The sequence below is a fragment of the Podarcis gaigeae genome (assembly GCF_964106915.1).
Source record: "Podarcis gaigeae genome assembly, chromosome: 11".
Classification (NCBI taxonomy): Eukaryota; Metazoa; Chordata; class Lepidosauria; order Squamata; family Lacertidae; genus Podarcis; species Podarcis gaigeae.
This window is the reverse complement of record NC_139687.1, coordinates 7,782,161-7,804,019: the sequence shown is the minus strand read 5'-3', so window position 1 is coordinate 7,804,019 and position 21,859 is coordinate 7,782,161. Positions and strand designations below refer to the sequence as shown.

The window sequence follows — 21,859 nt, the reverse complement described above, 5'->3', positions numbered from 1 at the left end:
TCACAGAGTGTTTGTTGTGGGGGAGGAAGGGAAAGGAGATTGTTGGCCGCTTTGAGACTCCTGAAGGGGAGTGAAAGGCGGGATATCAAATCCAAACTCTTCTTCTTCTTCTTCCTTTGAACTCCATAAAAGGTAAAGGTACCCCTGATCGTTAGGTCCAGTTGCGAACGACTCTGGGGTTGCACGCTCATCTCGCTCTATAGGCCGAGGGAGCCGGCGTTTGTCCACAAACAGCTTCCATAGTTCATAGCAGTATCCAAATTACAAAGTGGTGCCACAAATAAAGTCATTCTGCCAGCAGTCACACACGGGAGATCTACTGTATTTGGGACAGTGTCCTAGAACTCTGCTGAGAGGCAGGTGAACTGAAAGGCAACATAGCACAAGGACAGAACTTTGCACAGCAAGTTATATTTGCACTCAAATTTGGTTTCTAACCTGTCACGGTATATGAACCAACTCTGTTGAGAAGTTACTGGACTTAACTGAGGACTACTTGCCAGGAATACTAGCTAATATTTTAATCTTCTTTCTTTAGATTTAAGTCTCCTAAATTAAATTTATTTATATCCGTTATGGGGGAGAAATACTTGTCTGATAGCTGAATTTTAGGCATAAGTCGGAAGTCATCCTCCTCCAAGCACATCTATTTAGCCATTATTGTTTGCAAGGCCTGTTTCATCTACTTTTACTCTACAACTGTCAATTCATTTGCTCAATTTACTCTGCATTTGATCAGAGGATATACTGTGCACTCCAAAAAACGTTGTGGCAAACAATGATAGGAAACATGAAAGAAAGTGGTGGGAAATCTAACAGCTGTAACTTAGATCTCCTACTGATGCTAATTCACTAACTAAAAAGCACAACTTTAAAAAAAGAATTTATGGCTAGAGGCCTAGCTGATTAGATGTAGGGAACAACTGTGATCACATGGAACTAAGCAATTAGGTCAAAGCCTGCTCTTTAAATTGAGACAGATGAAGGTCAAGGAATGCATGAATGGAGACAAAAGAAGATTTATTCTGTCCTCAGAAGTTATACAAGACTTCCAGCAAATAATAATTAGAACTTTTGAAACTTTATGTAAGTAACAGATACAGTTTTGTCCTAGAACATATAAAATAAAATACACTTAAGATTTCCCAGTAAGCCAGGAACTGACAAACCAGTACTCAAGCAGTCATATGCCAATTCCTCATAGCTAATGTTTTCTGAACATGGATGCACTAATTTTTTTTTAGTGGCTATTAAAATCAAAGAAAGAAATTTCCCGCGTACATATATGGTTGATGTGCCTATTTTTCTAGCTACTGAATGATGATGATGATAATTTATCAATAAGGCTTACTTCCAAGTAAGCAGGCTTAGAACTGCAGCCTTAGAGACTAGATAAGGATGCTCTGAGACATGATGCAGAATGCATCCACTGGTCCATTCACTGGTGGATTTATCAAACCCTTCATACTGTGGAGTAGAATATGATTTCTTTCAGCCACAGCAAGCAGAGGAGGTGGGTGAGGGATGAGATGAAGGAACACAGGCTGTACACAGTGCCTCAGATCAAAGAAACCATGGAGTTCCTACACATCACCATTTCAGTACAAGGGCATGGGACTAGGGTAATAAGCATGCTATAATGGGGTCAGAACAGCATACCTAAACACTTTTGTAGGAAGAAGATTAATGTAGGATCTTGACGCAGATGGTTCTGAGGACCCGTGAATCATGAGAATTTGTGAGGGATAGCAAATTCATGGGACTTATGAGGGGTTTTTTTTAAAAAAAAAATTATTAGAGTTTCACAACATGGTGCAGTATAACACATCAAACAAACACGAATATAACAAACAAAACTAAGAAAACACAGTTAGACAATCTAAATGGCAATAAAAGGGAGTTAAATAATGGTGGGGTAGAACATTGTGCCAACATAACTGAGTCCCTCTAAAAGGAGTTTTGAGATCACGACGGTACCAGTCCCCTTTCTACCTTGCTAAGAGAAAAGAAAAGAAGGGGAATTAAATAGATTAAAAACTCTTATGGTTTCAGAGCTCTCAAGCACTTAACTGCACACTTCAGTCATAAACACTGTCTTGAGAACTAGCATTGGGACACGGTTCATATTTTCTTTGTGGCGCTGCCAATACAAATGAAAACACACATACAGACAAGTGGATCGTTTCTTCCCCCCACCCTCAAACATTCCATAGGGGACAATCAGAACAAATGCCACAACATTCCCAAGGCAACTCTAGCTTATAATACTTGTTTCAGAAGATGCTATAGCATCTTCTTGTTTTCTTCTGAAAACAAGAAACAAGCACAGCAAGATTAATTCCTCTAGCAAATGCCAAGTAACATTGTTATGGTTAAAAGGGGTTTGGGGTTTGTTTGTTTGTTTTTTGCTACACAACTATTTTTTCAACAACATATCATGATTAAAGGTAAAGGTAAAGGGACTCCGACATTTAAGTCCAGTCACAAATGACTCTGGGGTTGCAGCACTCATCTCACCTTAATGGCTGATAGAGCCAATGTTTGTCCATAGACAGTTTTTCCGGGTTATGTGGCCAGCGTGTCTAAGCCGCTTCTGGCGAAACCAGAGCAGCGCACAGAAACGCCGTTTACCTTCCCACCGGAGCAGTACCTGTTTATCTACTTGTACTTTGATGTGCTTTCAAACTGCTAGGTTGGCAGGAGCAGGGACCGAGCAACAGGAGCTCACCCAGTTGCGGGTACTCGAACCGCCAACCTTCCAAACGGCAAGCCCTAGGCTCAGTGGTTTAGACCACAGCGTCACCCTCATCCCATATCATGGTTAGGTCCCATTTATTAACACTTGCAGTAGTAGTATGGATCAATTATCAGTTGGAAAAGGCCAAGAGGCTGACCCTGTCCATGAATTCATACTATTCAAATGTATTACTGCTGCAGCAGGTGCATGTAAACTGGGCCTTATGCATGATGAATTTTTTATGTGATAAAACCCAATTTTTGAAATCCAGGTCTCTTTTAGACAAACAGAGCACATAATAGTCCTTTCAGCAACCTAGTGTTTAGAACTGGGAATTCAGTTGCTTTCAGAGTGTTTCTGCCTAGCAGTTTGGCAGACCCTCTACCTGCCATTAACTTTCAGGTGTCACAGTAAACCATAGTTATTTACTGTGCAAGACCTAGTCATGTCCACTACCTCCTTGCTAGTGCTGGGGAGAAAGAAACCATGGCCTTTGGGCTTAGTATTAGATTGTAACCAGGGTTTGTTTCTATAGATTGTTTTGGTCATACAAGCTACGATTAGGAAGCCAATAAAAGCCTAGGCTATACCTTGTGACTTTTTTCTGAGTGAAACAAACCAAACTCTTTGTCTTGGACACAACACTAAACTGAGAATTCTGATCTGATTCTTCCTAGAACAATACATCTTTAACTATAGTTTATCATGATGTTCATGACTGTTGCTATCGTCTCATTCCTAATGAGTCCCAAAAGGGAGCGTAGTATGAAGGAATCTAGCACCAGAACTAGCACACTGTACAGGTGTACCATCAAGATCTCTCCTTGCTGAACAGGTAACAATATTAAGAAATCAAGTGGAAATGTGGATGGGCCCCTAAATGGCTTTAAAAGAGCATTGGACAAATTCATAAAGCATTAGGCTATCCACAGCTACTACCCACAGTTGCTATGTTCTACCTCCACTGTTGGAGGCAGTTTGCCTCTGAGTATCACGGGTCAAGAGAGAGCCACTGCGCTTGGGTCCTGCTTATGAGCTTTCCACATATATGTGGTTGGCCACTGCAAGAACAGAACGCTAGACGAGCCCTGGTGCCAATACGGCTAGATGCTTCTTATGCTAACTCAGCCTCCAACATATGAAGGGCTGCAAGAACTGTGATGTGATGGAAGTAGTGTTCTTCCTGGCACCATCCCCATGAGGTGTTAATCAGGGGGACGGAGATTGATAAAAAATGCCTGAGTACTTTCTGGGCTCACCTACAAGTCCCAATCAAACAGGAATTCTACAACTACAATGCCCAGGTACGACATCTACCCCTCCTCAAGTATAACTCCCACTCCCACACTTAGTATGACTTGCAAAACCCTATATACGAGTGCTCAGAAGCAAGTCCTACATGTTCCATAGGATTTACTCCCAGGAAAACACATGCACAATTGCAACTTTGATTTCAGCCTGCTTCACAGCCTCTTTGCAATCCTCCTCCAAATATTTGGAAGGCAAGGCAGCTCATTGTTCATCTGGAGAGTAGAACAGTGGGAAGGGAGGTTAAAATAAATGGCTTTGAGTGTGTCAATCAAGCTGAAAAGCAGCCTTTTCCCTAGATGATTTAACATCACTGATTTAAAAATCAATCCACCCAACCTCAAGCCTGTTTTTAAATCATTTTTCTCAGCCAACTGCTGAAACTGGAAGCCAGCCCAACTTTTGGTGGGGAGGCAGAAGAGTTGTAGGGGAGGAATGCCAGACATGGGTTTTAAGCAGCCTTATCTCCTGCATGCCCACTGCTTTTTTCCTACAAATGCCATCTCTGCCGTCCCCCCTCCCCCCCCCCATGCATCTTGGCAAACAAAGAACTGGAAACACAAGTTTGCCAAGATAACGTTAAGGTTTTTAAAGCAAGAATGTATTTTAATTACAGACAGTTACAGACACAGTTTAGTCTACTGTTTCGAAAAATCTATACAGTATAGCAAATAGTATGGAACTGAGATGGGGAGAGACATTTAATTTTCACGTGGCCCCTAGAAATTTATTTTGTGTTCCTCCCTTTACTTTAGTCCCAGGTCCAGTACTGTATCAATTTTCCTTTTATGTTCTAAGTATTATGGGCAGAGCACAGGGCACTGTGATAAAAAGGCAGGTAAAATAGCATCAGTGAAGTACCGTAACAGGGCAGGCAATACAGAAATTTGGGCTAAGTGTTGCTGGGGTAGCAGATATGGGTTGTCCACAGCTGTAAATCAACTGAGATATGATTTATCATTATTATTTGACTTGCATTTAAAAACAGAACTGCTGTAAAAGCTTTTCTAACACATTTGATGGGGGCGGGGCACAATAAATTGTGCCTAAGTGTGGTTGAAATGTTATATTCAAACAGATTCAAAGGTTTACAAATCTGTATCTAACATGTTTTCTCCATGGCACCACTCTAGTTATGGACTTCCCTCTCAGCTTTGAGCTATCCAGTCCCAGTACTGTTTTGATTTAGGAGACAGCTTAAGACTCATTTATTTTTGCAGGTCTTTGGGTCAAAGTGGAAGTGGCCCTGCTGGTTTAATAGCATCTGTTCACTGATTGCTGGTTGCTGCTGTTATTTCATGGTTTTTTGTTGGCTTTCTTCCCTTCTTCTATTTCTCGTGAATTTACTACTTGATAGCCACCCCAGGCTGTTTGATAAAAGGGTTCATTAATTATGGTGAGTTGCAATAAGAAATTATTTTTATTAGAATACTTGTAGATTTTAAAAGATGGCAATTCATATTGCTAAACTTAGTATGCAAGCCCACTTCAAAACCTAGATTCCGATTTGCAAATCATATTTTGTTAATTTGGTGAACCCATACCACAGGTAAGTTGATTTGAGTCAGTGGTTGCATTTGAGCTCAAGGATAAAACCTGATGATCTACATCTCATACACTCCCTCAGTCTCTCCAATGCCGCTACTAGAAGAAGTTAGGAAGCTTTAGAATTTAGCATGTCGAAACCTTGACAAACTCTGATTAATCTTAACTATAGTTTGTTTGAAACAAACTGTGGTTTTTGAAGTTGGCTTGTTTTCCAGCGAACCATAATTTCTGCTAACCAGAGTTTAGGGTTCATATATAATACTTTAATGTGGTTAGTCAAAAATGGAAGCTAATGCCTTAGATCTCTGCCTTGCACCCAATGGCTCATTCCCATCACAGTGAACCACAGCTTACTGTGATGTCCAAATGCAACCAGTGTCAAGGCAGCAAAAGTTGTATTGAATAGCAAAGCTCTCATCCCCTTAAGCAGATAAAACAGGACGTTACTAGAGGAAGGGTTGTTGCACAACTCTGTCACCTAGCTAGTCTGCATAGTATATTCCTTCTTTTTTAAAAGGCATCTCCAAACATATTAGAATGGATCTGCATGCATCAGGCTGTGGGCCTGCAATTTCACCAAGCATTTAGCTTAATATAAGCACTTCAAACACAATCTTATTTCGTAAGCCTCTTATTTACCACTCACTGTATTAAAACACACAGAACAGCTGAAGCCAAGAGCCAACTGAAAGGTGCACTGCTATGAGTGTTTATTCCAACAAAGTTGAAAGTTCCATGGTTACTTACTCTATACAACATACCAAAGTAGGACTCAAATAGTTGTAGCTACTAAGTATTTGCTCTGTGAGATAACATCCAATTCCTGGAATAGGGACTCATATATGGGTGTACATTCCATCAAAGATAAAGATTTTTTAAAGTGCTAACAGCTTTCAACTTCAATGAAATCATTGGGAGTTTCTGAACTCTTTCTGGACTAAAGTATACTCTGATTTTTCTCCCCTGGTGGTACTCAAAAGTGCAGAACTAGCACCTTTTTTTCCTAGGAAAAAAAAAACACTGGTGGTGCCTAATAAAGTAAATAAAATTCCTAGGTAGGTGTGCGAGGGCACGATCCAAAGGCATCCCAGTTGCTGACTTGCACACCACCAGCTCCAGCAAAGCAAAGGCAACAACTTCCGAAATGCGGAGGGGAAAGAATCAAAGGTCTGCCTTGGCAGGAACTCAGCAACCCACGCCAAGAAGTGAGGGAAGCAGCTCAGACCCAAGAAGCCGCTCTCACTTCATTTCCCTCCCTTGCCGTCCATGCGTGCCTCTTGCGTTTGTGAGGCAATGTGGCAAGAGACTCTCCTAGGCCTTCCAGAGAGGCAGAGCGGAGAGGGATCGTTTCTTTTGGGGAGGGAGAAAGCCAAGAGGAAAAACTAATGAAGTGCAATTGGGATGGAATAGTAATTGGAGATGTTAAATCAAACAAATCTATTTAGGGGCAGGATCCTGCCATCTGCCTTCTGCAAAATGGATACAACTGTGCTCAGTGGTTAGTGGGTTTGAGTTCCATGTTGGGTTTAAGATTCCTGCACAGAAGGGGGCTATATTAAATGATCTCATGGTCACTTTCAACTCTACAATTCTGTGATTCTGTAAACTTTCTAGCACCTAATTTAAGCTGTCATGGGGGCAATGCATTGGAGTTCAGGCCCCACCTCTGCCTTGTATTCAGTCTGCCTCCTTACGTTACTTATGTGCGTTTAGCTGAACACAGTGTTTGCAGCAATGACCAGTGAAATACCTCTGAAAAACTGTCAAACAAGGTTCATTGGCAACTGCGTTCCCATTTGCCTGCAGCAACTGTATTCAGAGATTGAGAGAAGGAACCTGCGCATTAAATGTGCAGTTGTATGAGACTTGTCTGTATACATGAGAGACATGAGAGCACTCTTGCAGTTTCAACTTTTTTGTTTTTTAATGTGTTTTCCCCCCTATATGCAGGGCAGGTCTTTGTAAAACTAAGCCACCTTCATGAGGATTAAGTTTTTTGACTGTTTCAATCAGGAGCAATGAAAAAAGTTTCAGAAGAATGAAGCACTGTGGCAACCACATACACAAAGTCCTTGAAACAACAAAGTATAATAAAAGAACTGCAGAATTGTTTATTTAAAATGCACAGGCACACTGCTTGCAACCGCAAGAGAACTAAACAGAAACAGGCTTGTATTTGCTTGCATTTCATAATCATTTCTACCGAAATCTGCTTTGGTCTTCTGAAATTGCATGATGAGCCGATTGCTTAAAGCATCTGTTTAAAAGATAAGCAAGGGAGTACTTATCTTAGTTTTAAGTTTGGTATTTTAATGGAGATGTGACTAGTGAATATTTTACATTCCAATCTTAAATATTTTTAACCGGGCATCTCATTGATTTTGATAGAACTACTCTCAAGGTGACAAATATAAGGCCTGATTCATAGTTACTGCCGCCCACATATGAAAACATTTGGGTAATTACTTGAGTACAGCTCCACAAAGCAAGGCATTTGTGTGAAGGGGCTTCCAGGCCATATGGCAAGTATTCAGGACACTCTGTCTCGCTGGTTTAAAACAGGTAATTATGTTGCAGCCTTTGCCTATTTGGCTGTGGGTTCAAATCTCCTATCATTCTGTTTACTGATTTAAAAAAAGAGATAGGGTACCTACTTCTCAGTTACAAGCATCCTGAGTTAAAGGATCTCACATACCTTTGAGGTCTTCTGCTAGTCAGAATAGACTACACTGGATCAGATGGTCCAGTGATTTGACTCAGTATAGAGCTGTAATTTAATTCCTTAATTAACATAATCCAGTCCAGAGAGCTTTCTAAAACAGCACACAAATGAACATGCTAGATTCCAACTTAACTAGAAATCATTTGCAACTTATTTGCTACACTACGTATTTTCTCCATGGTGCATTATTTTTATTTTGCTTTGGTAGCACCCAGTGTTTGAAATTCCCCAAGCACCAGGCATGTTTTGCTACTGATGCAGATCCAACTGCAACTACGTGGAGATTGCTGGGCGCCAGGTTGGTAACTGACCTCTCTATCGAGCCAGCTGACTCGTGTGGCAAAAGTGGAGCTTCTTGTGCTTCCATATGAATCAGGAGCCCCTAACCCAGAACATAACCTCCGTACAAATCGGGGTTTGCCTGCGTTCGGAAACATACTTCCTCCACCTGCAGAGGCACAACATTGCTATCGTGGCTAGTAGCCCCTGAAAGGTTTGTCCTCTATGTATTTGACCAAGGTTCATTTACAAGCATCCAAGTTGATGGCCATCACCACCTCCCACAGCAGCAGAGCTTCCTAGTTTAACTACACACTGCATTAAAGAAGTACTGTATTTTTTGCTCTATAAAGACTCACTTTTTCCCTCCTAAAAAGTAAGGGGAAATGTGTGTGCGTCTTATGGAGCGAATGCAGGCTGCGCAGCTATCCCAGAAGCCAGAACAGCAAGAGGGATTGCTGCTTTCACTGCGCAGAGATCCCTCTTGCTGTTCTGGCTTCTGAGATTCAGAATATTATTTTTCTTGTTTTCCTCATCCAAAAACTTGTGGTCTTATAGAGCAAAAAATACGGTACTTTATCTGTCAACAAAACTTTTCTGTCCACTTTCTCCATGCCATGCATAATTTCATATGCTTCTATCATGCCACCTCCAAGTCCCAAATGCCGTGACATTGCAAATGCTATAATCCTCCCAATTAGTTCTGATCAGTATTCTGTGGAAGGATGCATTTCTTTATTCACTTACTGGGAACAAGTCCCACTGAGCTCAGTGGGGCTAACTTCCAAGCAGACATGCCACAGGCTTGCACTGTTAGTGACTACCTGTTAAGATGATACTTGGGAATCATCAGTACTGATGCAATCTGCACAAAAAGAAGCACTGCCCATAGTAAAATGGGAGAACATCCATGTTTAAATTTAAGCTGAATTATGGGAGCGCTACTTTTGTTTTCCCATCAGCCACTGTATGACGATTGCCAGAAAGAAATTTAAAGGTCACTGAATTAAAAGCGATCAACTGTTTTACTGTACGTTTTAGGGAGAAATGGATTCCCCCATAACATGTCGAGGTACAGAATTTAGCTTTTATACACTAAATAGTGCACATTCAAATCACAATTATTGAAGGGACACTGTTCCCCATCTCCCCTCCCCCCCCAAAACCCCAAGTTTACAGCATTGAAATAAAAGGCTGCAGCATCAGATTTCTATTTTTGTATAACAATTTTGTATGATACACACATCACTGGTAAAAGTAAACTCATTTAAGCAAGCACAAAAATCAAGATGGAAGCCAACACAAATGCTTTTTTTCCAAGTGTGAGAGCCCCTTCATCCACAGGGCAGGATCACAGTATAGACGTTGGTCAAGCCACTAGCTCAGTTTAGATGTAATGCCAAACAAGAGTTTGGTGAATAGGAACATCTCTATAGGTTTAAATAAATGCATGTTCTCTCTTTGCATGCAAGTTCCCTCCATCCACTTACTACTTTTTGCTAACCATAGCTTGCCATGATGTCCAAAATGGTACACCATGGTTAGTGCTAATCTCTAAACTACTGTTTGCAGACCCACACCAAATCATGGTATGGAGGTCAGTGGCTCAACTTAATCTTCCCCACAGAGTTGTTGTGATGGTAAAAGGTAAAGGTAAAGGTACCCCTGCCCGTACGGGCCAGTCTTGACAGACTCTGGGGTTGTGTGCCCATCTCACTTAAGAGGCCAGGGGCCAGCGCTGTCCAGAGACACTTCCGGGTCACGTGGCCAGCGTGACAAAGCCGCTTCTGGCGAACCAGAGCAGCGCACGGAAACACCATTTACCTTCCTGCCGGAGTGGTACCTATTTATCTACTTGCACTTTGACGTGCTTTCGAACTGCTAGGTTGGCAGGCGCTGGGACCGAGCAATGGGAGCGCACCCCGCCGCGGGGATTCGAACCACCGACCTTTCGATCGGCAAGCCCTAGGCGTTGAGGCTTTAACCCACAGCGCCACCCGTGTCCCTGTTGTGATGGTAGTGAAGAATAATAAAACACTTAGAAGATTCACCATAGTGTGAAGTTAAATTTCACCCTATCTGTGCAAGTGTATTTGCTTGCTAGAGAACCCTCCCATTTCTACTCTGGCGGTTCACCCAACCATTTTGGGGGTTCAGGGGAAAAGCCTTATTGTGCAACGCCTCTGCTTACAGAGTTTGTTAGGTAAATCCTACCCTTAGCGTACTGCAGAGTGCTATACTGCAAAGCACCAATAGTTCACCTAGTTTTTAAATTTAAAAATTAGCAATACCTTAAAAGATAAAACGCAAGCAGCAAACACAACACACAGTAAAAAGCACACACTTCATTTAGCAATTAAGCTAGGAGATTTAAAACCAAAAGCAAACTATAATCTCTAGTCAATGGTCTGGGTTTTCCAGCACAAAGCTGTGGCATAGACACAGCATTCTGTAGTATTCAACTAACAAGCTTTATGGAGACCGTGTTAAATCTACACTGCTTAATGACTATAAATCTCTTGATCTGACATTTGACTGGAATGGAATAATTGAACTCTGATACCTTGAAACCGATCGATCTCCACTGGATTGAAAACAAATGCTAGAAATTATCTGTATTCAGCCACCCTCATACTTAAAGAACCAAGCTGAATAAATTATTAATATTGCATGCTAGTATTAATATTGCAAACTGGTTTGAATTCTTCCACATAAACTAATAATTCACTACTGTTATCATCAGAACTTAGTGTGCATACAAAACCCACCCGCCTATGCAAACCACTTTTGCAATCAACATAAAAATATACATATAAGTATCAACTGCAATGTTTCAATCCTCCAGCCTTACATACAGAAGAAAATCACTTTAGCTTAGAATCACCTTTCTACGCAATGTCATCTGAGTACATATATGTATGCAAGGAGACACCTCTCTATGAAACACTAATAGCGATGCCAAGTGTAACACATTTTGCTTCTGGCTTACATATTAACTCTTATAAGGCGCACAGGCTCTAAAATATACCACAGAGCATTCCTTAATCTGAGGCATATAAACAGCTCACTGGGCTGCATTAGCAGCAAATGAATTTACACTCCAATCCAACACAGTCTGCTCATTTTTCCTGCTTTCTCCAACAGCACGGCTGGATTCTCTTCCTCCACAGACCCTCTGATATCTGGTCCTTCCCCGGGGACCATCTTATTGATACAGGCCCACACCTCGCATGCACTTTTCCTTCCAACAAGTACGGTACCTTCCAAGTTCCTCCCCGATCTCATAGTGATCATCCAGGTTCTCTTGCCTGAAGACAGTCATGATAGCTGCCACTCCTCAGAAAGGAAAACAACACGCCGCCTTTCAACTCATCACATCCCTGGTAAAATCCTCCAGCATTTTGCGGCTGCAATCCCTGAAGAAACAGAGGTGGGGACGGGGAAGGGGAAAGACAGTTGTTTAATTAAAACGCCTGCGTTTGCCAGAGGGGTGTGGTTATCCGCACACTGCAACATGCACCCAACCCGCACCGCTTAACGCCAAATGTCTCCGGTAGCAGCAGCGGCGGCGGCGGCGATCCCGGTTTGAGAATCGCCGTGCGGATCAGCCCGCGCGCGGCCTTGCGCTGCTCAACTTTGCTCTCCAGGAACCTCTGGGACTGCGCTGCCGATTCGCCTCACGGCAAATGGAAGGCGCCGCTCCTTCCCCGGCCTCCCGTCCATAGATAGGAGAGGGGCTCTCCCTCGCCTCCCCCCAAAGCTGCAAAATGAGAAACGCGCCGGCCTGTGGGAGGGAAGGGGCGGGGGGAGAACCGACGCACGTTTCCCGGATCGAGCCCCTCCGCGGGCGAGAGCGCCAAGCGCAGCCCCGCCAACCAGCGCCCAAGCGCGGCGCCTCACCTTTCGCTGGCCGAGAAAGCCGGAGCAGCGGCGCGAGCAGCCACCATTTCCACCTCAGGAAGGCGCCTCCGAGCCGCCCGGGCGCCACATTCCTCCGCGACTCCCCCTCCGTTACCCGGTCAACTAGGACGTGCAACCGGGAGGAGCCTTCGCAGCTGCTGCTCCTACGACACGGTTTAAAAGGCGCCTGCCTCAGAGGAGCCCCCGTCCATCTCGGGAGGCAGCCAGCGCCGGTCTGCCCAGGTTGCTTCCCGGGGCGCGGGGACCCTTCCGCCTTTCCCTTTCCCCCCCTCGGTGCTTGCACGAGGAGGCCTCCTCTCCCCCCACGCAGCGGCGCCGGAGAAGGAGGGAAGCGGCCAGCAGCTCGGCTCAACTAACCGAGGGGAGGGAGCGGCGGAGGGAGGGAGGGAGAAAAGGAAGGAAGCCCTCCGCCTCGCCGCGCTACGCTGTGGCGGCGGCTGCAGCTGCAGGGGGAGGAGCGCGCGCCCCGGAGTTCTCCTTTGGCGCAGCGACCCTCTTCCCGGGTTGGGGCAGCCCGAGAGAGAGAGAGAGAGAGAGAGAGAGAGAGAGAGAGAGAGAGAGAGAGAGAACCCGCCCCCTCCTCTTCCTCCTCCTCCTCTCCAGACGTGCAGCGCTCGCTTTCTCTCGCGCCGGCGACTCACCGGCCGCACTGGCTGCAGGCGGCGACAATCGGCCCCCGCCGACGTCCTCGCTCCGGGGAGAGCCGAGCAAGGCAGGAGAAGGACTCCGGCCAGCGGCCAATGGGAAGGCAGCTGCACGCGGCGCTCAACCCCCCCCCTCCTTCTCCTCTCCTGACCTGCGCTCGGCGGCGGCGGCGAAGGGGCGGGGAGCCCGGCGCGCGGACGCAGGCGCGCAACGCGGCCGTACAGGTGTCAAGAGCTGCGCGCCTGCGGGAGGGGGGGGGCGCTTGGGCCGCCCGAGGGTTCGCCTCGGTTTGCCCAGCGGGGAGGAGGAGGCGCTTAGGCCCGCTGCCGCACCTGCCGTGCCCTTTGGAGTGGCTTCGACGGCCAGGCAGCTGGGCGCAATGGCTCCGCTTGGGATTAATCGACGGCGAGAGGGCAAAGTGCTAAAGCAACAACCTCAGATATGCAGGTGACACAACCTTGATGGCAGAAAGTGAGGAGGAATTGAAGAACCTTTTAATGAGGGTGAAAGAGCGCAAAATATGGTCTGAAGCTCAACATCAGAAAAACGAAGATCATGGCCACTGGTCCCATCACCTCCTGGCAAATAGAAGGGGAAGAAACGGAGGCGCAGTGAGAGATTTTACTTTCTTGGGCTCCATGATCACTGCAGATGGTGACAGCAGTCACGAAATTAAAAGACGCCTGCTTCTTGGGAGAAAAGCAATGACAAACCTAGACAGCATCTTAAAAAGCAGAGACATCACCTTGCCAAGAAAGGTCCGTATAGTTAAAGCTATGGTTTCCCCAGTAGTGATGTATGGAAATGAGAGCTGGACCATAAAGAAGGCTGATCGCCAAAGAACTGATGCTTTTGAATTCTGGTGCTGGAGGAGACTCTTGAGAGTCCCATGGACTGCAAGAAGCTCAAACCTCTCCATTCTGAAGGAAATCAGCCCTGAGTGCTCACTGGAAGGACAGATCCTGAAGCTGAGGCTCCAGTACTTTGGCCACCTCATGAGAAGAGAAGACTCCCTGGAAAAGACCCTGATGTTGGGAAAGATGGAGGGGAGAAGGGGACGACAGAGGACGAGATGGTTGGACAGTGTTCTCAAAGCTACCAGCATGAGTTTGACCAAACTGCAGGAGGCAGTGGAAGACAGGAGTGCCTGGCATGCTCTGGTCCAGGGGGTCACGAAGAGTTGGACATGACTAAACGACTAAACAACAACAACAACATTGTGACTTCAGGCATGCAGGAGCTGGAGCCTGTGGTTGAGAAGAGGCTCCAAATCGCAGCCCTCTCTGCAGCTTGCCCTTTCAAGCTATGCTCTCTGGCCTAATAAGCAAGATAAGCTTATTAGATAAGATAAAGAACTGTATTAAAATGGATTGTCTTGTAGCTGCAGCAGGTTAAGAAACATGAAACTTCCTGGAACATAAAAGGTGAACAATAGCAAAACTGGAACAACTCACATAGTTTTTTTGTTTACTTTCACAAAAGTCTTTTGGGGGGGGCAGAAAGTATTGTAATGTGTGCTGTAGATGAGCCTTTCCAAAAGTGTGACTGACTGCAGAAGGCCTAAAATGATTTAAAATTGGCTGAGATAATGTGTGTTGGGGAAGATAGCAGAAGGTGCTAGTTTAAGTCTACTACTGTGCAAGGGACTGCTATTTATAGACTTTAAGATTTACAGCAACACCTACAAAACCAAATTAAAATACTGTAAATTTCCCCATCCTTCTGACGGTTTATCTGTAATCACAACAAGTGAGTCCAAATAGGTCTTGCAGTGCTTCTGAAAGATGCTCTACCCTCAGCTTCAAAGAGTATCTGAAGAGAAGGAGTTGCATAATCAGGGGATGACTCTTATCTACATACCTTGCTAAATTTGCCTGAAAAGGGATACTGATAGGACTCTACCACTGGCTGATTTCAGATAACTAGCATCATTGCTCAGCATAGGGAAAGAAGTGATTGGTTAAGTTTTTGTTGTTGTTAGTCTGAAGCCTTTTAGCTGTGTATTGGTCAAAACCAGCGGTTTACATTCTTTTTAGAAGCAGACACTGGAAGAATGTTGCCAGTGATCGATTGCCATTAGGAGGAGATGGGCTGATTTGCTCAGCACCAAAGACGAAACTCATATTAAAAGGACATTACTGTTCAAAATATGTATGTTAATTTAGTTTGGATGAATTTCCAGAGGGATATCTGTGTAAATCTAATGCAGAAAAAGAAACAACATAAATTGAGCCCTGCTGAATCCTGCCAGAGGTGAATCTTACCCAGTATTATGTCCTCACAGTTGCCAACGTGATGACTGTGAGAAGCCCGCAAGCAGATATTGAACGCATCAGCAGTTTCTCCACCTATAATTCCTAGTAGCTGGTATACTGAGGTTATACTTACTCGTGAGAAAGGTTTTGGGAGTAAACCTCAAGGAAAAATCCCTACTTGCTGCCTAGTGGGGCATCTTCAGGAGAAGAAAAGGTTAAGGAGCAAATCCTACACAAATCCAAAGTGAAGTCCCAAAGACGGTTGAATAGCATCTTGTATGCCTCCTTCCGGCAGCCAAGCTGGTGCCAGAAGTATTGCTCTGCTTACCTTGGACTGCATCAGTGAGGCTGAGTGGAGGATCTTGTTGTCTGGGCTGCCCAGGACCTCCACACACACGGTGCCCAGCCTTGCGTCCTGGAGAGGTCACGTCAGTGCCACTAATGCAGCAAAAACAACCAATGCAAGAGGCAGCAGTTATGAGTTACCAGTCTCTGCAGCCACAGCAGGCGTTGTGATTTCCCAGCAGTTTGCCTTCAGTCCCAGAGGCACACTCCATTGTATCTTGAGAAAGACAGATACCAACAAAACTGCCTCCAACAGTGGAACATGTCTCATGGGCTAGTAACCATTGATACCCTTGCCCTTCATGAATTTATCTAATCCCCCTTTAAAGCCATCCAAGTTGGTTGGAATCACTTCCTTTTGTAGGAGCAAATTCCAATCTAACTGTGTTCAACGTGAAGAAGAAAGAGCCTTGTATTACTCTGAAGGCTAATGCATTTGATTACAAGGTTTCTAAGGTTAAGATCAAAACTATATCCACATTGAGTTTTCAGTTAATGTGAACTGTGATCAATTTGAGTAAAACAAATCCTGTATCCTGCTCCTGTTACATATTGACAGTACTGAAATTTAAATTGCCAAAACAAAACCAAGAGAACTGCCTAGAATTAGATATAGCTTGCTTCACCAGCTGGCTTATATAATATGATGAAACTCTTGGGATGACTCAGGATTGAAGAAAGGAAACCAAACGGAGGCAGTTTGGAAAACAAAATACATTCCTAATTATACAGAAATGTTGCAGTACTTATTAAATTTCACACTTTATTACCAAGATGAAAAATGTGATTTTTTTTTACTCATTAGTAAGTAAAAAGTAAGCATTAGATGATGATTCTACAGTGCTACTAAATGTTTTTTACCCATTCAATCCAGTTCTATCTTGCCCATTTCTTTTCATGATTGGGATTGTGATTCCACGATGCTACTAAACGTTTTTGTACCCATTTAATCCAGTATTATCTTACCTATTTCCTTTCATGCTTGAGACAAGTTTTCAGGTCATACGCAACCCCAAAGGAGCATAAAACCTACTGCAGATGAGCAGCTTTTAATTTTTGTGTGAACTCTTTTATCTCATCAAAAATGCTGACCATCAAAGGTCAAGGGAAGTACAACAATCACATAAGGTATGTCTTCATACACAAGGAACCCCAGTTGTCTAATGGCTGGTGTGTAGGTGTACATATTTTGTCTCTCCAGGACTCAGTTTATCTGAACTGATAATTTGGGTAATTCTGGGTGTGGGATACAGCATGATTAAGAACAGTCGTAATGTAGTCTTTCTCATCCCAAGGAATATGGGATCTATGGCTCCCAACTTCCTCCACATAAACTTGATAAATAATATGAAGTCGTGAATAATAAAGATGGTGGAAGAGAGAACTAATTTGATGTAGCTGAATGAGGTGAACAGGTTGGATTTCTCCTTGTGCAAGTACCCAGGGTACATTTTGTCTGGCATTGATTGTGTTTTTTATGTATTTTTCTCTAAGGACAAGTTTAACATTCTGCTAAGATGCTAGACAGCATCTTAAAAAGTAGAGACATCACATTGCCAACAATGGTCCCTATAGTAAAAGCTATGGTTTTCCCAGTAGTGATGTATGGAAGTGAGAGCTGGACCATAAAGAAAGCTGATTGCCGAAGAATTGATGCTTTTGAATTATGGTGCTGGAGGAGACTCTTGAGGGTCCCATGGACTGCAAGAAGATCAAACCTCTCCGTTCTGAAGGAAATCAGAGTTGCTCACTGAAAGGACAGATCCTGAAGTTGAGGCTCCAATACTTTGGCCACCTCATGAGAAGAGAAGACTCCCTGGAAAAGACCCTGATGTTGGGAAAGATGGAGGGCACAAGGAGAAGGGGGTGACAGAGGACAAGATGGTTGGACAGTGTTCTCGGAGCTACCAGCATGAGTTTGACCAAACTGCGGGAGGCAGTGGAAGACAGAAGTGCCTGGCGTGCTCTGGTCCATGGGGTCACGAAGAGTCGGACACGACTAAATGACTAAACAACAATAACAAGTTTAGCAACTTCCCAGGGAGCTAGCAGATTCTATGATCAAATAGATAGAGGTGATCTTACACCGGGTGTTTGAAGCATTCTTGCTTACGTCCTCTGACATTCATGCCAAGGTCATCTGGCTTAGGACTGTTGGGAATTCCATTCCACCCTTGCTGCAGATATGTGGGATTGTTACATGTCACATGTCTGTTTACATTCCAGCACAGATTGCTGGAGTCCCATGAGCGGAACATCCACTCTGTATTGCTTTTGTTTTCTCTCTCTCCGAGAGAGTATAGTATAGTATAGTATAGTATAGTCCGACAAGGACTTCATGGCTGTCATAGCTTCCAATGAGTTGTCCTAGGTTATAATGGGAATATTAAAAAGTTTAAAAGTTCAAGCTTTAGATTTACTTTTCAGTATTAGGCAGACTCCATTAATCTAAAATTATTAGTGACATTGATATAAGGACGTTGTTACAGATAAGACAGCTACCTAATCAAGGTTGTTTACCTCTGCAAGGATGGTAAACTAATTGGGTTGGTCTGTCACAGGGATCCTAATGTAACTCTAATATATTCTATAATTATCATGGTGGGGTTACTAATGGAGAATGGAAAGAAGTTCTGTGGATACCCTAATCAAACTGTGAACATAGTTCCTTAAATTTAGCAAAGAGAAATGCTGTTGCAACCCACACCCGCCCCCCACTAACGTGAATACCATTCTGTATCTGCTAACATGGGCCACCACGTTCTTCAATAGCTGGAAGTTTCCAAATCTTTTTCAGATGCAGCTCCAGGCAGAGTGCATTACAAGAGTGTAATCTGGAGGTTGCCAGAGCATGAATGACAGCCACCAGTCTCTGTATTCAGGAAGACAGTGTAGCATTGCGTACAGCTGCATTCTGATGGCACAGAAGCTGCGAATGATGAAGTATTATTGCAAAATCTGTGTGTCTTGCCCGGAGCATTATCTGGATTTAAGACCATCTGGGAACCGTAAAGTTAGCCACTTAAGAGCAGAAGAGCAGGGTTACAAGAGCAACAACCAACTGCAGCCATTCAAAATCCAGACAGTTAATCTGCTAGGCTATCACTTGAGAACAACTCTGTTGGATTTTGTAGAGGGTAATCTTCATTGCCTGAAATTTGCTAGTTGTTCATTAGGGCAAAGAGAGACAAGTTATTAGAATTATATGGCCATATTTATTTTAGCAATAAAATATATTCTGTTATTGTGCCATCATTTGTCAGGGTCAATTAAAAATTTACTGTATTGAATTGAGATGTAGAAAAACTATATTTTCTCCCTAGCAATAAATTGTTGATCTTGTTTGAGGCAAATAATGGCTAAAGCACTAAACTGGAAGTCAATAAGTAATGCCTTTGCAATTAAATTGGTATCTTCTATTTGAAGGGTCTCTCTCTCTCTCTGTATTGTGCAATGGCAACCCATAATTATTCCAACTCTAGGGTTGGGTGCCGATAGCACCTACACTGAATATCACAAGCATTAATGATACTGTTCACATAGTAAGAGACATAAATTCATCTAATGGTTCAGACCACGCTTGTTTCACTTCCTTAAGTGTTCCTGGACATATTTAAGGGAGAAAGTTTTAAGTGGTCTTAAAAGTTGTATTACTACTGGGTACAAGTATAGATTAGTTTACTATCAACTGCATGATTATGTGCAATGTGTTTAATCTGCCACAGTTCCAAATAATGCAGAAATTATGCAGAGCAGTTGGCTGTAATCACTGTTGCTGTCCTGGGATCTCCTTGCTACCAGAGGCTGTGTCAGTGCTGGTTTATTCCATTCCACAATATTGTTCTTCCTCTCCAGTTTCACTGCGTCACAAAAATAATACTGTATGAGGATATCCTTTGGTAACCTGCTATATCCTGCTGGCTTGTTAAATGCTGTAATAAACAAGCAGGAAGGAAAACAGGCTCATCAGGCTTGATTCTAGAAAAGCTAAGTACTCCAAATTATCAGGTATGGCAACAACCCAAAAGGCTGGGCAAGTATAGCAAATTAAAATAAGCATTAATTATCATTCATTGTATTTCTTAAGCAGTAGTTTTCTAGTATCCAGACGTACTCATTTCCCATCCTCAAATAACTTCCTTCTAGATGTGTGCATTAAATATCCTGCTTCAGCTGCCTTAGCATAGCTTTGACATACAACATGATATAAACCAAAATCTCTCTCTGTGGATTTATTATCTTTCTTGAACTCTCATGACATTCTATCACACTCTAGTATGAGACCCTGAGAAGGGCTATCAAAATATTGGGGTTCAATCTGGATATAACTGGAAGGGGGAGGTGTAAGATCTGCTGGGATTACCAGAACAGGGAACAGGTTTAATTGTTCTGCAACAGTATGATCTTGAAGTTTCCAAAGCAAGGATCACATTGGCTAGCCTATCTATCTCTTGAGATAGTGCCTTTAATAGTTATATGTACGATGCAAAGGAGATAGAAGCACCGTGCATAAATAAACAAAGCATCACTTTTTTAAGGAGAACATAATCAAATACCCTGGAATCAGTAGCCTAAGCCACTGGCATATTTCACAGAGGGGCACTGCAAAAAGGAAGAAAACCAAAGTCCTCCTTAGCTATAAGAACACCAACTAATGGAAAATGCTAATTTTCACAGTACAGCTCACAAAGGAGGGCAACTGTTGTTACAAAGGACATGGCAGCTATGTGTGGAGTTTTCACTTCCCTCCCTCTGGTAAGTTTCTCAATTTATCTTCTGTTCTGACATCAGGATGCACATTTCCCCCACCCAGCCCTGAACCAATGGCAGCCAATGATGGGAAGCAGGAATGGGTAAATGCATAGGATGAGTTCCATTGCTTGTTACAAGGACTTATGATGGGCTTGCTGCTTTTAATCATGCACAGGTCTGCTATCCCTGGGTAAACAGACAATATTCTTCCCTCCTTGCTAAAAATGCAAGGGGCCAATATTACCCCACTTGCTGATAATCAAGGAGGCTTAACCTTCTAAAAGTAAAAGCCAAAGAGGAGAAAATTGTGTTGCTTTGTTGGCTAACAACCAAATCACAAAAGCAGCTGTAGTGCAAAGCCAATATTTATGTGACTGTTTGCCTGTTATTTGTATGTAAAGATGACTGTGTAAATTGAGCATAAGTGATACTGAAGAGGGTTGTAAATCATTTGCCTAGTTGAGATAATGGGACCTTTATTTCCGTGGACCATGCCAGGCATAAAGGCTTTCAGCCAGACTGGATTCCCTGTAATTAATAAAAGGCATTGTAATGAATCAAACACAATACTAGAACAGTTGGGAATTGAAGGTGGCAACAAAACATTATCATAGCTTGCTCATTTGGGGATACATATCTGTATGTCCTTGAATGGTTTATACACTTACCGTAGGCACTGGGGAGAGAAATCCTATGCACATTTTGCAGGAAGTAATGGCCACTGAATTCTGTGTGATGTTCTTTAGGGTAAATTTAATGGAGGCTCACGCAGTATATTACCTTCCTATAGAGTTCAGTATTGCAAGGTTTCTGTGCTTTTTGCTAAGGAATAGCATTGCTGTTTGTCAACTTTGTTCGGTAAAATAAATCTTTCTTATTTGTTCATCTTCTGCCTGAGTCTCCAAGTAGCTAAATTTACTCTCACACAAAACTAAAAGATAACCCATGACAGTATTGTAGAGGGGGTCCACCGCAAAACATCACAAGAACAATGCCACAATAGCATAGCAAGACAATGACACAACAGCAATTTCATAATAACGTAGCAAAAGCAATAATGTAGTGACAATTTCATAATAACATAACAAAACAAAAATAAAACATGCAAAAATCCACATTTCAATACTAAATATAACCAGGTTACTTAAACAACATGCAGCATCTAATAGCAAAAATAAAAAAAGGAGCTTCACAGTTTCACCTTAGTCCTAGAAACACCCCTCCCATGATGTTGCTCATCCATGGACATCAGTTTAATGTGCAGCAGGTGAAGAAGAGCCATCCAAAATGTGACACAGGGCAAGAGCTTAGGCAATCCTCCTTGCTCCAAGGACAGGACCTATTTAC

General features: G+C 43.2%; 1 protein-coding gene across 1 annotated transcript in view; it reads right to left on the bottom strand.

Moving 5' to 3' along the window:
- The window catches only part of DAPK1 (death associated protein kinase 1), a 90,171-nt gene extending 68,742 nt beyond the window's left edge, over positions 1-21,429 (bottom strand). Inside the window, exons 1-3 of the mRNA XM_083701889.1 lie at positions 17,783-21,429; positions 12,495-17,272; positions 11,855-12,010 (exon numbers count right to left, since the gene is read on the bottom strand). Coding sequence (XP_083558015.1) covers positions 11,855-11,916 — 62 coding nt within the window. The 5' untranslated portion in view covers positions 11,917-12,010; positions 12,495-17,272; positions 17,783-21,429. The remainder of the gene's footprint in view (positions 1-11,854; positions 12,011-12,494; positions 17,273-17,782) is intronic.
- Positions 21,430-21,859: the final 430 nt, after the last annotated feature.